At 34.0% G+C, this 18,661-nt stretch overlaps 1 protein-coding gene across 7 annotated transcripts in view; it reads left to right on the top strand.

Annotated features, from left to right (window-relative positions):
- Nucleotides 1–18,661, top strand: part of RAPGEF2 (Rap guanine nucleotide exchange factor 2) — a 487,682-nt gene that overhangs the window by 355,587 nt on the left and 113,434 nt on the right. For 3 of the 7 annotated variants that reach the window (XM_050790923.1, XM_050790928.1, XM_050790927.1), the window contains 3 exons: nt 12,583–12,658; nt 14,962–15,129; nt 17,490–17,507. In XM_050790923.1, the coding sequence (XP_050646880.1) occupies nt 12,583–12,658; nt 14,962–15,129; nt 17,490–17,507 (262 nt within the window). Of the gene's footprint in view, nt 1; nt 1,166–12,582; nt 12,659–12,926; nt 14,884–14,961; nt 15,130–17,489; nt 17,508–18,661 lie in introns of those variants that run through there. The other 4 variants (XM_050790925.1, XM_050790924.1, XM_050790929.1 and 1 more) reach the window with 4 other exon arrangements.

Below are 18,661 nucleotides of genomic sequence, written 5' to 3'. Positions count from 1 at the left end.
ATTTTTTTTAAAGGAATTAAAATGTTAGTAGCTTAAGTATGTTTAGTGTTTGTTAAATAGACAACAAACTACTGAGGAACGAACAGGGGGAATAGCACAGCTATAAGGCCTTCATATTGTATAATAATTTTTATCGTGTACTCTGTTTTTATAAGCAGAGATTAAATGTTGAGATCCACTTTGCAGAGGAACAAACTTCTGTTAATTTGTGTAGGGTGATGATTGTTAGAATGTTTCTAAGTGAGCCTTGAAAGAAATTTAGAGATGTATAGTGTGTGTTCAGTTTTCCCAATACTTCTGAAATATAAGCCAGTTAAAGTCCATGCTTTAGAAGCAGTTTGCAGTTTACACACATACATGTAATTTATATATGTATCTGGTGTGTGTGTGTGATTTTTAACATAGCTGTTACTTTTTTGGGGTCTAAACTAATGAGTTAACTTATTAAGAAAATATTACATGTATTTTATGGAAAGTCTTTCAACCCACTTTCCTTTTATACTTATATTAAAATTTATTCTTATATAAGTTACCAATTTTTGAGAATGGAATTGATGGCATCAGCAGTTACTTGTTAGCTTTTCCTCCCTAATTTAATTGCCACTCTGCTGTCTGAAGACAGTGTTATGTGATTGTTTTTTTTGTAAGTCCTAAACAAATAAATTGGTTTTGATTTAGGATCATCAGTCCAGTCAGTTACTTAGACTTTTTTAAGGAAGAAACTAAAATTTAGTAACTGGCTATCATTTTCTGGAAACAGGGGTGTGAAAAATTGATATATTGGAGTATTATGTTTTTAATCATTTTGTAAATTAGGATTGCCCACCAGTATAATATCTGCTTGACTCCTGTGTATTCCCTTGCTGGGTGTAGGCTGACTTGAATAAGTTTACATTCCGATACCGAGAATTGCATTCCACTGGGTAGTTCTGACGTACAAGAAGAATGTGGAGGCCCATACAAAGGGCAAGATTAGGGACACTGATAGAAGAGGCTTCTATGCTCTGTGACTGCCTTCCGTGGAAAGCTCACACTGGCAGAAAGTGCTCTTGACCCAACTTGGGAGAGGAAAATGTGGTCACAGAAACTTCGGACAATTGGACCTTACAACACCTGCAGCACCCTGTCTGGTGTTTCATTGCCTATGGGTATTTATGAAAACTAGGTAAGACTTTACATTCTCAAACTTTCATGCTGTGTGGGAGTCTTGAAGGAAAGTTTAGTTTTCTCTATTTTTTATATTATATGGAAGACTACTTAGTAATTTTTTGTCTTCATATTTTTGGTATTACAAAGTCATACCATTTGCACCTGTAGAAGTATATAACTTAGTTTCAATTTTGCTAACAATTTTACTTTTTAATTTTTAAATTGTTTTGTATAAAAACTTCAGCAAAAAAATGTAATGGAATGAAAGTCTGAATTGTTATACTGTTTTTAGAACAGTCGTTCTTAGCCATACTGAGGGAGTACTAGCATTTAGGAATAATCTGTTTCATATGCTGCAAGTGGTCTTTTCAGTAATCATTTACTGGTGGGCTTAATTTTTTTTCTTTTTTGACATGGCAGAGAACTCACAGATTTACCAGAAGTGAACCTACATCACTTTTAGTTGTTATCTTGTGATTGTTTAATGTAAGATTTTAAGGACATGCTGAAATTACATTGAGATTGAATTGTTGAAAGGCAAGGTGTACAGTGTATTTATACAGAACAATTTAGAAAGCTTTAAAATAGACCATAGTGATCACATTTTCATTCTGTGTGGAAGGAGAAGACTATCAGCATTCTTAAAACACATATACCATAATACTTCTCCCTTCCACCACCCACTTTTCCTACTTTATGGCCTCTGACTAGACACCTCTTGTCAAATGCTGGTGTCTAGTTAGAAAGAACAGGTTTTTAAAATATTCAGGCTAACTCTCATTGATAACTGTTAACCTTCATCTTTCTTGTTTTTGAAAGACAGCTATTCGTATATGTGTGTTAATACATGTGTGTTAATAGCGTGTCTTATATACAAATACACATATACACACAAAGACTGAAACTTCTAGAAGACCAGAAATAACTTTTGAAAGATATTTAATTCTAAGTAGAAAAGATAAGCCATGTATCTTTAAAAATTAAGGAGTCTGAAATTTTAAAATATCTTGTTTATCTTGGTAAACAACAGATCTTTGCCGAGGTAACCCTAAAGCTCTTTATGGTCATTTGTAATTTGCTGAATTTGAATTGCCTTCTGAATTACAAATGCTGATTTGTGTTTTTCACTCAACTAGCTACTGAGTGAGCCTGGCCATTGAGAATTCACCTCTCAATGAAACTCACTTCTCGACTTGTCATTGGGTTATAGCTGTTTGTGTACTTGTCATCCATGGCATATAAACTACTTAAGAAGAGGGACTGTATTTAGTGAGTTTTTTTGTAAACTCTCAGTATTGATTACCAAGTTTATATTGGTAATATCGATTCTGTTACGTGTCCAGTGAACATTTGGAAGAGGAATAGATAGCACAATAATATATATGTCAGAAATAATATTATCTAGTCGTGCACTGTGTAATAATGTTTTGATCAATAATGGACCACATATACAGTGGTCATCCCAGAAGATGATAATATGGTATTTTTACTGTACCTTTTCAATGTTTAGATGTTTAGATACACAAATACCATTATGTTACAATTGCCTACAATATTCAGTAGAGTAACATTCTGTATGGGTTTGTAGCGGAGGAGCAATAGGCTGTGTCATCTAGCCTAGGTTGATAGTAGGCTATCCCATCTTGGTTTGTGTAAGTATACTCTGTGATGGTCACACAACAGTAAAATCGCCAAACAACATATTTCCCAGAACATATCTCCATCCTTAAGCAATGCATGACTGTATGTTAATATATATTATTACTCACACATATTATTTTATGTGTTGTATGTTATGTGTATAATATATTCTCACAAATACATTATTTATATCTTAAATTTAAACAAAAGTTTCTCACATGAATCATATATATGTGAGAAATAATATATGTTTTGTAGAGAGAGAAAAAAACCTCAAATATATGACCATGGATAAAGAAAAAAATGAGATTAATATTAGGTGAAAAAATGTTCATATAAATGACTCTTCTAAACTTTGATTTAAAATAAAGATTAAGTTGTATTCTTAATCCAAAAATTTCAAATCCAGAATGTTCCAAAACTTGAAATTTTTTGAGCACTGACGTGGTGCTCAAAGGAAAAATACTCATTGGAGCATTCTGGATTTCATATTTCCAGAGTAGGGATGCTCCACCTATACATGCAAATATTCCCAAATCCAAAATAATCTAAAATCAAAGCACTTCTGATTCTAAGCATTTTGGATAATGCATACTCGACCTGTCTTTCAGTCGTATTTGTTTACCTTCTGCCCATCTCTAACTAGTTCTTTCACCTAACGTCTGTCACTTCATTGTTAAATTATCATATAAAAGAGACAGGTTCCCAGTTTGTCCATCATCAAATATAACTCTTCATTTGTTCCTAAGATTTGCTGTTTGTTAAAATAGAGATTCTACTTTTTCTTATTCAAGTCCCAGATTTTTGCCAAGAAACCCAAATATCCTCTCTATAGTTTCTTTTCTAAGATTTTTTTATTGTGGTAAAAAAGATATGTAAACTATGTCATTTTAACCATTTTTAAATATATGGTTACATTTAAGTGTGTGTTCCAGTGGCATTAATTACATTCACACTGTTGTGTCACTAGTGGCGCTACCTCTTTCTAAAGCTTTTCTGTAACTCCAGATGGAAACCCTGAAACCATTATGCTTTCCAAACCACTTTCTCCAACCCTTGGCAACCTTGAATCGTTTTTCTGTCTCTATGAATTTGCCTATTCTAGATATTTCATGTAAGTGGAATCATATATTTGTACTTTTGTGGCTGGCTTGTTGTCTTTAGTGTATGTTTTCAAGATTCATCCATGTTGTAGCAGATATCTGAACTTCATTCCTTTATATGGTTGAATAGTATTCCATTGTGTGTGTATGCCACAGCTTGTTTATCTGTTCATCCATTGTTGGACACTGGGGTTGTTTCCACATTTTGGCTACTGTGAATAATGTTGCAGTGAGCATTGGTGTACAAATATCTGTTTGAGTCCCTGCTCTCAGTTCTTTTTGGTATTTATCTAGGGCTAGAATTGCTGTGTCATATGTTAATTCTATGTTTAGATTTTTGAGAAATTGCCAAACTGTTTTCCACAGTGGCTGTATCATTTTACATGCCCACTAGCAATGCACAGGGTTCCAAGTCCTCCACGTTCTTTTTTTTTCTTTCTTTTTGCTTTCTTAAAAAAGGGAAATAGTAAAAAATTGTAGCCACCCTGGTATCTCATTTGCATGTGGCTTCAGGTGTGAAATGGTATCTTACTGTGGTTTTGATTTGTTTTTCTCTGATGACTAAAGATGCTGAGGACCTTTTCATGTGTGTATCAGCTCTTTGTGTATCTTCTCTGGAGAAATGCCTATGTAAGTCCTTTGTCAAGTTTACATTGGGTTGTCTTTTTGTTGTTTAAGAATTTTTTATGTATTTTGAATATTGAATCTTTATCAGATATGTGATTTGCAAATACTTTCTTATTCCGCAGGTTGCCTTTTCAGTTAAGGCCCTTTGATGCACATTTTTTAATTAGGATGAAATTCAGTTGATCTGTGTTTATTCTCCTGCTCCTCATGCTTTTATTTTCCAGAGCTAAGAATCTATTGCCAACTCCAAGGTCATGAGGATTTAATCCTATGCTTTTACTAAGAGTTTACTTTTGGCTCTTATATTTAGCTTGTTGATTCATTTCGAGTTAATTTTTGTCTGTGGTGTGCAGTAGGGGTCCAATTTCATTCTTTTTCATGTGAAAGCCAATAATCCCACCACCATTTGTTGAAGACTCTGTTCTCCTCCCATTGAACAGATATGACATCCTTGTCAAAAACCAACTGGTCAATCATTTGCAGTAACCTAGATGAGACTGGAGACTATTATTTTGAGTGAAGTAACTCAGAAATGGAAAACCAAACATCATATGTTCTCACTCATAAGTGGGAACTAATCTATGAGGATACAGAGGCATAAGAATGACACAATGGATTTTGGGGACTCGGGGGGAAGTGTGAGAAGGGGGTGAGGGATAAAAGACTACAAATTGGGTGCAGCGTATACTGCTTGGGTTGTGGGTGCACCAAAATCTCACAGATCACCACTAAAGAACTTATATAACCAAGTGCCACCTGTTCCCCAATAACCTGTGGAAATAAAAAATTAAAAAAAAAAAAAAAAAAAACATAAGGAAAAAAAAGTCCTGTTAATTTAACACTCACACACAAAAAATCAATTGGCCATTGATGTATGAGTTGATTTCTGGACTCCTACTTCTATCCTTTTGGCCTAAGTACCACACTGTTTTGATTACTATAGCTTTGTAGTAAATTTTGAAATTGGGAAGTGTGAGTCCTCTGACTTTGTTCTTTTTCAAGATTTTCTTGGCAAATTAGGGCCCACCCAATTTCCATATGAATTTTACGACCAGTTTTTTTCATTTCTGTAAAAAAGCCTAGTCTAATTTTGATAGAGGGTATGTTGAATCTGTAGATCACCTTATGTAGTTTATTATAAGACTTACTAAAAAAAACCAAAAACAGTGCTGTATTTGACAGTGTTAAGAGTCCATTTCTGACAGTGGCACCAAGGAACAGGATGTAATCACATTTGGATCAGAATGTAGTCACATGGTTTAGAGCAATCCTTACCTACTCCTGATTTTTGATCAAGGATCGTAGGTGTACATTTAAGTTACCCAATTTCTTTAATTGTATTTTTTTCTAAATTATTTCTAAGTCTTTTAAAAATGATTATTTTAGAAACTTAAGGGATACTGGCTTTTAGCTGGTGTAATAGGACTTAATGAATTATTATTATTATTATTATTATTATTATTATTATTTTGAGACAGAATCTTGCTCTATCACACAGGCTGGAGTGTAGTGGCGTGATCTCGCTCACTGCAACCTCTGCCTTCCGGGTTCAAGTAATTCTTCTGCCTCGGCCTCCCGAGTAGCTGGGACTTCAGGTGCATGCCACCATGCCTGGCTAATTTTTTTTTTTTTTTTGAGACGGAGTCTTGCTCTGTTGCCCAGGCTGGAATGAGTGGTGCGATCTCGGCTTACTGCAAGCTCTGCCTCCTAGGTTCACGCCGTTTATTGGACTTGAAGTGTGACTTGAAGTGTGAAGTGCAACTTGAAGTGTGACTTCCTGACCTCAGGTGATCTGCCTGCCTCAGCCTCCGAAAGTGCTGGAATTATAGGCATGAGCCCCCGTTCCCGGCCTATTATTATTATTTTTGAGACTGAGTCTTGCTCTGTTACCCAGGCTGAAGTGCAGTGGTGCAATCTCGACTCACTGCAACCTCCATCTCCTGAGTTCAAGTGATTCTCCTACCTCAGCCTCCTGAGTAGTTAGGATTACAGGTGCCTGCCATTATGCCTAGCTAACTTTTGTATTTTTAGTAGAGACGGGGTTTCACCATGTTGGCTAGGCTGGTCTCAAACTCCTAACCTCAAGTGATCTTTCCATCTCGGCTTTCCAAAGTGCTGGGATTACAGGCATGAGCCACCGTGCCCAGCCTATGAAAAGTTATCTTAATTTATGCATCTGGTCTTTTGGAAAGCCCTTTGGATTCCCTGAATTTTTTGTGAGAAATTTTTCAGTTCTGTGTATTTCCCCTTAGAAACTCTTCCAGGGTAATACCCTTTTATAGATTTGATTTTTCTATAAGGGCATGTATTGTAATTATTGTTTTTGATTCTTTCCTTGTGTGTCCATCATTTCATAGTTTTGTCTTTGTTTATAATTTTACTTGTTGTGTAAGCATCTTGCTGTGCTAATGCATTCAAAGACTTCGTTTTTGTTAATAACTTTTAACTGAAAACTGAGAACCTGTTGTTTAATATAATATTAAATACTGTGTGCATTTGATCACCTTTTCAGTGTAGAGCATTTCATTATGCGCACTGGATCCTCTGTGGCTTTCCTGCACTCCCACTTTATAAAATGTCTTGTACTTTATTCTTACTGTTTTGGTTTTGTGTTTTACTTTCTCAGAGTGTATTTGTTATTTGCAGTCCTGAAGATTTTGCACCATTTTTTTCCACTCAGTAATCTAAAATATTTAAAAGGATTGTTCATTATATTGTCAATGAGGTACTTTATCTCCTACACATCTTCATCTGTTGCCTTTTTTAAGTCTGTACTTATTTTCCAGAGCTGAATTTCTTCAGTTTATTTTTATAGAACTTGGCCAAAGATTTTTGAAAATGTTGTAAATAATCATATTTATTTACTTTTGTTTATGTATTTATTGTTTCAAAGAATCAGAGAGCAGAAGCAAAAGTAACTTGTGGACTTAATTTCTAGCTAACTTTTTTTTTTTTTTTTTCATTGCTTTGTCTGTTTCTTCCAACCTTACAGCTTCTGGTTTGTGAGCTAAGAGCACATGATCTCTGTGAGAGAGCTCAGAGGCTTTGTCACTCATCAGGCTTAGCGTGTGCACTCATGACCTACTCTTTGGCTCTTTCGAGGCTGCTCTTCCTTTCTGCATTCCTGGCTGTGTTTGAAAAAATAGATTGTTGAATAAATGAAATAATATATTCTCCCTTGCTAATGTGTGTTCTGTGCACATTGCTTTTTCCATTCAGCTTTTTCAATAAATATATCTGATGGAAAGTCTGCAGTTTCTCGTGTTCACATCTTTGTGACGCTTTGTAGAACTCGAGTCTTTTTGTGGTTGAAAATGTTTCATCAGGCTCTAGTGCAATTGACTCTCTGAAAAACTCTCATGGAAATATTTTTGTAGAGCACGTTTTAGGAAATTTAAACTTTTCATCCCCAAAGTAATAGTGTGCTAGTGCAACTTGAAGTGTGACTTCCTAGCCATAAAGTTCTGTTGAATGAATGACTAATTGGTAAGAGGATTTGCACCCTAAATCCTGGAGTGGGGAAGATGGTACTATATTTATATATAAAATAATTAACAGTTATATAGTTTATTTATGTGAACATTAACACCTTTTGTTGCTAAAATTTGTAAACAATTCTAGCATGTATTTTTGTATCAAGTATTATATGAACAGTGTATACTTTACAAACATTTATGATTTTTTACTATGTTACATTTAAAAATGGATAAACATTAGACCAGTATATTTATAAACTTGTCTAAGTCTGTAACCTGCCAGATATTTTACTCACACATTGAGATTATTTATTAATTTGTAGTGCATAATTGTAAGCTTCATTTAAAAAAATTAAATTGCAAATAGGTAGATTCAGAAACTCAAATTTTTGTGTATATTGAAGAGTTATGGAATTTCAGTTGTATTTAATTGTAAGCTAAAAGAAATGTTTAAAAATTCAGATCATTTAAATTGTATGAGAAGTAACATGAAAATAGATTTATTATGTTGTTTCTGGCAAATTTTTTCACTTAAAAGTACTCCAATGTGTATGTTTCTGTGGGCATATATGTGTGACGGCATATATGTGTGACTGTATATATGAACATTAAAAATTTTTTTTCAAATATGTTAAACATGATGCTGGTTTTGATTTTCATGGAAACGTTTTCTTCTTTTCAAGGCAGGTTTTACTCTATTGCCCAGGCTAGAGTGCAGTGGCACATTCTTGGCTCACTGCAACCTCTGCCTCCCATGCTCAAGTGATCCTCCCATCTCAACTTCCTGAGTAGCTGGGACTACAGGCTCACACCACCATGCCTGGCTAATTTTTGTATTTTTAGTAGAGACAGGATTTCACCATGTTGCCCAAGCTAGTCTCGAACTCCTGGGCTCAAGTGATCATCCCTCCTCAGGCTTCCAAAATGCTAGGATTACAAGCATGAGCCATCGCGTCTGGCCAGAAATGATTTTGGAAAAGGACTTAATTATCTTTAACAATCAAATAATTATTATTAAGGAAAAGGACTTAAGTGATGGCCTAGTCTAACCTAATAAACCTGTAAACAAATAAAATTTATCGTATGATGTGGTGAAGATAGTTTGCTAGAGATTGCAGACGATAGAATGACAATATTGGCTTTTCTGTTTTCTTCCTCTTACATGACTTGGCTCCTAATACTTGAAACATGTGTATTACTATGATATAAAGAGGATTATAAATGGAACAAGAATTTCCATAGGAGTCCGTCACAGTGCCTAATTAACTTGGAAAAAATTGTTCAGTGAAATAGTTTTTTGGCAGAATTTTAAAGCATTTTTTCTTAAAGATAAGTTTATTAAATATGATTGACAAAAATTTTAATATTAGGCCAGTGGTGGTAGCTCACACCTGTAATCCCAGAATTTTGGGAGGCCGAGGAGGGAAAATTGATTGTGGCCCTAAGTTCAAGACCAACCTGGGCAACATAGCTAGACTTTGTCCCTACAAAAATAAAAAAAAAAAAATTAAAAAAAAAAAAAAGGCATATATGGTGGTATGCACCTGTAGTCCCAGGTACTTGGGAGTCTGAGGTAAGGTAGGAGGGTTGCTTGAGTCCAGGAGTTCAAGACTACAGTGAGCTGTGATTGTGCCGCTGTACTGTGGCTTGGGTGGTGGAGTGAGACCCTGTCTCTTTTAAAAAAAAAAAAAAAGTTAAGTCCTGAATGGGCAAAAACTGGCAGCCTTCCCTTTGAAAACTGGCACAAGACAGGGATGCCCTCTCTCACCACTCCTGTTCACCATAGTGTTGGATATTCTGGCCAGGGCAGTCAGTCAGGAGAAAGAAAGGGTATTCAATTAGGAAAAGAGGAAGTCAAATTGTCCCTGATTGCAGATGACATGATTGTATATTTAGAAAACCCCATCATCTCAGCCCAAAATCTCCTTAAGCTAATAAGCAACTTCAGCAAAGTCTCAGGATACAAAATCAATGTGCAAAAATCACAAGCATTCCTGTACACCAATAACAGACAAATAGAGAGCCAAATCATGAGTGAACTCCCATTCACAATAGCTTCAAAGAGAATAAAATACCTAGAAATCCAACTTACAAGGGATGTGAAGGACCTCTTCAAGGAGAACTACAAACCACTGCTCAACGAAATAAAAGAGGACACAAACAAATGGAAGAACATTCCATGATCATGAATAGGAAGAATCAATATCGTGAAACTGGCCATACTGCCCAAGGTAATTTATAGATTCAATGCCATCCCCATCAAGCTACCAATGACTTTCTTCACAGAATTGGAAAAAACTGTTTTAAAGTTCATATGGAACCAAAAAAGAGCCCACATTGCCAAGACAATCCTAAGTCAAAAGAACAAAGCTGGAGGCATCACGCTACCTGACTTCAAAGTATACTACAAAGCTACAGTAACCAAAATAGCATGGTACTGGTACCAAAACAGAGATATAGACCAATGGAACAGAACAGAACCCTCAGAAATAATACCACACATCTACAACCATCTGATCTTTGACAAACTAGACAAAAATAAGAAATGGGGAAAGGATTCCCTATTTAATAAATGGTGCTGGGAAAACTGGCTAGCCATATATAGAAAGCTGAAACTGGATCCCTTCCTTACACCTCATACAAAAATTAATTCAAGATGGATTAAAGACTTAAATGTTAGACCTAAAACCATAAAAACCCAAGAAGAAAACCTAGGCAATACCATTCAGGACATAGGCATGGGTGAGAACTTCATGTCTAAAACACCAAAAACAATGGCAACAAAAGCCAGAATTGACAAATGGGACCTAATTAAACTAAAGAGGTTCTGCACAGCAAAAGAAACTACCATCAGAGTGAACAGGAAACCTACAGAATGGGAGAAAATTTTTGCAATCTACTCACCTGACAAAGGGCTAATATCCAGAATCTACAAAGAACTCAAACAAATTTACAAGAAAAAAACAACCCCATCAAAAAGTGGGCAAAGGATATGAACAGACAGTTCTCAAAAGAAGGCATTTATGCAGCCAGCAGACACATGAAAAAGTGCTCATCATCACTGGCCATCAGAGAAATGCAAATCAAAACCACAATGAGATACCATCTCACACTAGTTAGAATGGCGATCATTAAAAAGTCAGGAAAAAACAGGTGCTGGAGAGGATGTGGAGAAATAGGAACACTTTTACACTGTTGGTGGGACTGTAAACTAGTTCAACCATTGTGGAAGACAGTGTGGCGATTCCTCAAGGATCTAGAACTAGAAATACCATTTGACCCAGCCATCCTATTACTGAGTATATACCCAAAGGATTATAAATCATGCTGCTATAAAGACACATGCACATGTATATATATTGCAGCACTACTCACAATAACAGAGACTTGGAACCAATCCAAATTTCCATCAATGATAGACTGGATTAAGAAAATGTGGCACGTATACACCATGATATGCAGCCATAAAAAAGGATGAGTTCATGTCCTTTGTAGGTACATGGATGAAGCTAGAAACCATCATTCTGAGCAAACTATCGCAAGAACAGAAACAAACACCGCGTGTTCTCGCTCATAGGTGGGAATTGAATAATGAGAACACTTTGACACAGGAAGGAGAACATCACACACCAGGGACTGTCGTGGGATAGGGGTAGGGGGGAGGGACAGCATTAGGAGATACACCTAATGTAAATGACAAGTTAATGGGTGCAACACACCAACGTGGCACATGTATACATATGTAACAAACCTGCACGTTGTGCACATGTACCCTAGAACTTAAAGTATAATAATAATTTTTTAAAAGTTCATGTTAAATGGAAGGAAAGAAATACTTTTGTGAATGAGTGAGGTGTCACATTAACAAAGAGAGCTTCACTGGAATTCTCTGTTCTTGATTCTAGTTTGCATATCCCTATGTCAGAAACAATAAATCTTCTCCGGTGTTAACGTGGGAATTCACCACATATAAGGCAAAGGTGCTATGTCTGTGTTCACTCATGCAGAGTTCTCAGGAGGAATGAGCTTTCAGTAGTACATCAGCTGAAATCAGTTTACCATAAAAATAAAGTTTTAAGTTGAGTATGTTTTTCTTAAAACATTTAGAATAAGTTGATTTGAAAATTTAGGAAAATAAATACACTTTTTAGGTGAAAAAAGAGTTTAACCTAAGCAAGTTGTGAAGAGAATTACATGTATATGCATTTTATACTTCTTTGGGACATTTCTATAGTTTGCCACTGAGACATTTCCCATCCCTACTGGAATATTCTCAAAGTTCACCTGAGGATGATTTAAAATAACCTAACAGAAAACTCACCCATGCTAATAATTCTCCTTTTCTTACATCATTAATTTGAAAATATTGTTAGAATTTTCCAGAAAAATCTATGACTGAAACTTAAGAATTTGCATGCTTTCTTGTCATTCTGTGGAAATTATTAAAGATAGTTCACTTTCTCCAAGGTGTACTTTTTGTAATTGTTTTTAATTTTTATTTATCTGGAAGTTTGGCTTATGTTCCCAATTCATATTACTTAAATCTCTGAGGTTGTCCTCATTGATTTTTTTTTCTTTCTTTCTAGTTTTGGCAAGCGTTCTGCAGGAAGTTTTAGGCGTGGCTGTGAATGCATTGTTTTAGAGCCTTCTGAGATGATTGTGGTAAGAGTATTACTTGTGAGGACTGTTTTTCTCCTGAAAAATTGCATGAAATAAAGGCATTTTTACAAACTGCTTATAATATTAGATTTTTGTTGAATAGAAAATATTGTATATTTTCTATAACATTAGATATATTTATTTCACAACTTTGTATTATGAATTTGAGTTCATAATCATAATATTTCATTATTTACAGGATTCAATTAAATGCAAAAAAATTTTAAAAAGTACAAGTAGCTAAGTGTTTGATTTTTGTACTTTGTAATTCAGTCTATAATAATGCCATTTAATTGAAATTTGGGGAGAATCTCTTGATTGCAGGATTTTAGCTCTCCAAGTTTTGATTGGTTTGAATGACTTACTTTAAATGAATCACTAGGTTTGCTGGTGTGAGAACAATTTTGGAATCTAAACATGCCTCCACTGTGAGTGTTTGTGAGGAGTAACCAAATGGAACTTTGTTCACTGTTAATTCATTCATCAGAGTTTCTAAGATGTTTTAAATGAGGAATTATTTTTTAAACAACACTTTTTAAAAACGCAAGAAAATCACTTGAATTCTTTGAAGTAATTAAAAGGAAATTTGGGGACTATTATTCTGGTTAAACACTCTGTTGACATCTTTTCTCTCTTTTTAATGGAATTTTGTGACTTAAAAATTTATAAAGAGAGATTATACATGGAACGTATTAGTAAAATAGATATTAGCAACCTTGAAGCTTAAAAACCAAACCTGTCATACTTTTTTCTTACTGTATAAGAATGATTTTAAGATAGGATAATATGTACCCTTTAAAAAAATTAGTCACAGAAATGAGATGAGGTGGAAGGGGAGTTTCCCAGTCTAGACATTCAGTAGGTATTCTTACTGTCCCCATCCAGCATCCTAGCTGGGAAGGAAGATCTTGTAAAGTAAATGATAACCAAATAAAGATGACGATGGAAACTTTATTCACGTTTAGTAAAGTATTTGATAAACAATTGTAGGTCTGTTTTCAGAGAAGATGTAGGGCTTTTCCCTATGATGTAGGAGAGGAATTCCGTCAGAAATGAGAACTTCCTCATCAAAGCTAGCAAACTTTTTGTAAAATTTACTGAAATATTTGGTAAAGTTTTACAAAATGTACTCAAGTGAGAAAGTAGCATAGTTATGAGTAAGGATTTAGGGTTGGGAAGAATGTGGGCAGCTATATAGCACTTTCCAACAGTAGATAGTCAAGATATTTCCTTGAGATTTTGCCCTCTGTTAATGCCACTTTTAGTTTTCTCTGAAGGATTTTTAGTCTTTAAAATTGAGTATTTTATACTTGCTGATACTACATGAACTACTAGGTTTGCTGGTGTGAGAACAGTTACATAACCTAAACATGCCTCCATTATGAGCAGTCACATGAGGAATAACCTATTGTAACTTTTATTCCCTGTTCATTCATCAGCATTTCTAATTTTTTTTTTTTTTTTTTTTGAGACAGAGTCTCGCCCTGTTGCCCAATTTGGAGTGCAATGGCGTGATCTCACCTCACTGTAACTTCCACCTCCTGAGTTCAAGCAATTCTCCTGCCTAAGCTTCCCGAGTAGCTGGAATTACAGGCATGTGCCACCACACCCAGCTAATTTTTTGTATCTTTAGTAGAGATGGGGTTTCACCATGTTGGCCAGGCTGGTCTTGAACTCCTGACCTCATGATCCACCCGTCTCAGCCTCCCAAAGTGCTGGGATTACAGACGTGAGCAACTGTGCCTGGCCTAAAATGTTTTTAAATGAGGAATTACTTTTAAACAACACTATTTATAAAAAAAAGAAACTGAAGTCACGGAATGAAAGTAGAAGGAGAAACCCTTGCATAACCTCCCGAAGCCATTCTGTTAGCAGTGTTTGAGTCATTTGGAGGTTTTTACAGATTTCCATCAGTTTTTTTTTTGTTTTCGTTTTTTCCACGTTGCTTAAGACAGTGTGGCAGTTGCTTTCATAATGTGTGGTAATGTATCCTGTGAGATCTTTCACTAATAAATCAGTACAAAGACTGCTGAAAATATCCTTCCCTTTGAAACTACAGGAAATTCAAGAGTTACCCATATTGTCCTAAGTGGAACTGAAAATGCCTCCTCATAAAAGAAATGTTACTTAAAACCAATTAGTTCCAGAGAAGTTCAGAGACACTTGAAGTTTGTCTAGATAGTTTGTCTACAGATGTCCTTTGCAAGATGATTGAATATGGGTTATCTGTAAGTTTCTTTCTGTATCTAATATTAATAGGAAATGTTGCATTTGGAGAAATGAAATTTTGGGGGGTTTTATTTCAGGTGGACTATATGGATGAAAATGAAGAATATTTTCAGCGTCAAGCTTCCCATAGACAGTCTCGAAGGAGATTTAGAAAAATCAACCAGAAGGGTGAAAGACAAACAATTATTGACACTGTGGATCCTTATCCCATGGGCAAACCTCCTTTGCCTAGAGGCTATCACACGGTAAGTTATACGAGTGTAATCATTTTATTTATTTCTAGTTTTTTTGTTGGGGTTTTATGAAAAGATGTTTAAATTTTCAATTTTTGACAAATCTTTTCAATGATATATATACACACACACGTTAAATATACTTATTTATTTTTATTTGTTATATTAATATAAAATAAATATATTTATATATTTAAATTTATATTTATTAAAGAAATAGTAGATTTTTCTGGAAGCAAACATGATATGATTAGTTTTTAAAAGACATTGAAATAAGAAGTCCACAGACTTTGCTAGCTCCTTTATTTCTTAAGTTGTTCTCTGAAGATCAGCTTTGTGATAAGCCCATATAATTGTAATTGGAGTATTTTAAGTTGTTTTACCTTAATCTAACATTTTAGCCCCCTCCTGTGCACTCCACCCTTCACTCCCAACCCGAATGGCTGCTATCTATTTAAAAATAGATATGTAAAAATTGCATTATTTTTCAGTTTTTTATACCATTGTGAGAATATCTGAGATTTATTTTTTTAATGCAATGAAGTAAGAATAATTTGAAATAATGCTTTTTAACTCAATGTGAAGATGCCTTGAAATATTTCTAATAGGTTCAAAGATCCTCTTAAAGGCAGGCAGACATAACCCAGTTGATTGTCATTTATTTCATAAATATTGATAAATAAACTGCTTTTTATGTTTGAGGAAACCAAGACACAGATAATGAGTGCTTTGTTTAAGATCTCAATAAAGTCACTTTAAAGCCTTATTTTTCTTATTCCTTTGTTTTTTCAAGAGCAAAGTAGCTTAGATTCCTGGATAGGTCATAATAATGTGAAAGATCGTTTATGCATGTGATACCATTAAATGAGTGGTTATTTTATGTATAATTAATTTTAAAATAAAAATGTAAAAAATAAAAATAGATAATTAACAACTGTTTTACATTCCCCAGTTGTTTACGGTTTTCTTTTCTGCAAATAAGTATAAATACAAAATGCATGGGAAAATGTATATAGACTTAAAATTATTTACTCAACTTTTAATAAGTTTAAGTGATATATCTTACACCCACACTTCATATATTCTATTTCTCAGAGAGCTCTTTTTATTTAAATATTTAATGTGGTTTTGACCACTAGCAATCTGACTACTCCTCTTGCTACCCATGAAGTATTTTAGTTTAACATGAATTTCATAGTTGAATCATTGCATTGAGCTCATTTGGAAAGGACTGCTTTTTGCTCATCACAAAGACATCTTTGTCTATTGGAGAGACTTAGTATTAAAAAAAACCATGAAAGGTTTTTTGTTACCATTGTCCATAAAAGAAGGTAATGTTTTTGGGGTTGATGTAGCATTATGGAAGAAGGAAATATGTATTAAAAATAGTTACACATATTAATAGTACAACACAGATAATATTTTAGCCTAGCATTAATATTGCTGATTTTTTTCTGCTTTGGAATTGTTTTTCCAGTTTAGTTGTCAAACTAAAATAGTCAGTGGGAGTATGGATTATTTAAAATGTAGTGCTAAAGTTGGTTTGTTTGTTCTTATAGTCGTATTTGTCACACTTTAGTTGGGTGGGCCATTTGGTAACTGTCACCCCCACCCCCACTGTGATTCCCCTTTTATGGAAAACTTCATTCAGTTTCCTTACACTGCTCCCGTTTCATTATTTGTTTTAAAATATATATTTCTTTTATTTTTACAAGATTTTTTTTTTTTTTTAGTGGATTTTTAAGAATGTCTTACCTAGCCAGCAGATACTTTTAGGGAAAATTCAATACTAGGATGAAAAATTTGACTTGATTACTAATGGATCTTATACTGGTTTACTAATGTGTGACATGTGGCATTAGTTTTACTAAATGAGTTAAGATTGGCAACAACATGGTCATAAGGATTGCATCCTTTTTGGGGTGTAAAAATGATGTATATTTATTTATTTTACATAAATACATAATTTTAATGTAGGAAGATTGCAAAATTTTGTTTTGTATATATGATACCACATAGTAAAAAGAATTAAATAGAAATTATTATTTATTACCCCTACATCATATTTACTTATTTTTAACAGAAATAGTTCTCTTTGAAGGAAATTGGCTAATAGGGAAGGACTGAGGGTAAAAAGTTTATTTAAAAGAATTGCATGATCAACTTCACAGGTGATTTAAAGTGATTGCAAGTGCATTTCAAGTGCATGGCTAAAGAACATGGGAAGCATTATACATATAGCTGATTCTGTATGATCATTCTTAACTTAATTTTAACATTATCTTCATTTTGGCAGATGTAATATAGCATGTCTGATAATGTTCATCTTTTCCTTTCCTCCTTTATGGCACTCATTTCATTTTGGCTCAAAGGAATGCACTAAATCTCAGGTATTGTAATTTGTGTGTGGTCTCCTGACACTAACCTAAGTTTATGTGTGAATTTGCACTGTTACTAATGAATTTATAATATTGGTATGTTGTGCTTGGTCTTGTCCTTCTGTATTTTGCCCTAATTTACTTTGAAATTATCAGTGGTTTGGGTGGTAGAATAGGCTGCTTGATCTATACAGACCTGGGGATGGATTGTCCATGTTGAAGAAAGAATTCAAGTGCAAGCTACTTATTTTTAAAAATGAATGGAGCACTTAATAAAATGAATGGAACACTATTCTTCACTAACCTGCTTTGCAAATAAAAAAATGAAGAGAGAAACGCAGGCAGACATAAAGGATTTTTTTTCCTTTTTATGTGAAAGCTTATGGGAAATTCATTAGAAATTTACATTTTAAATACTATAGATGAAAACTTTAAAGTTCAGGAATCCCAATGGGAGAACATTTTGGGAGGCCACTGGTAAAATTTCAGTCAGATTTTTTTAAAAAAGCTTAGTTAGAAAGGAAACAAAGTTTAAAATCTCTTTGTATTTTCTTATTTGCACTTTATTTTTAACAAGGTTTCTTGCTTTTATTTCATTCTACATTTTAATTGAGGTCTGTAATAATCTCCTTGGTCACTTCTTTCATGCCAGTACATGACTAAGTACTATACTAAGTACTAAAGTACATGACTAAGTACTGTACTAAGTACTAAAATCTATGTTTTTCAGTGTGAGTTCTTTGAAGATCTAGATTACATTTGGGGTTATCAGGGAATTTTGAGTCAAGGAAGAAAAACTGATTTATTCCTGAAAACTAATTGGTTAAGTAACTAGTAGCATTTTATGCTTGTGTTTTATCATTGTACAGGGAAAAGATCATGAATAATTTATTCACTTTGGGGAAATCTATCATCTGTATATCTTTGGCTGTTAGAGTAACTTTGCCTAAAAGTATGAATTTTATGTATAAGTTTTCAAATTAAAGTAAGACAGTTCCTTTATGTTCTATACAAGAGAGTACGTATTAGAATGCCACAGGTGTCATGATTGCTGTATTGGTTTTTGGAAGCACTACTAATTTTTAAATGATGTGATAAATCTAAAACATTTTTATATAATTTAAAAATTTTAAGTTAAAATAATTTTTAAATTGTACACAGTTTTA

This window comes from Macaca thibetana, chromosome 5, assembly GCF_024542745.1.
Source record: "Macaca thibetana thibetana isolate TM-01 chromosome 5, ASM2454274v1, whole genome shotgun sequence".
Taxonomy (NCBI): Eukaryota; Metazoa; Chordata; class Mammalia; order Primates; family Cercopithecidae; genus Macaca; species Macaca thibetana.
The sequence above is the reverse complement of the archived record's forward strand: the minus strand, read 5'-3'. Positions and strand labels throughout refer to the sequence as shown.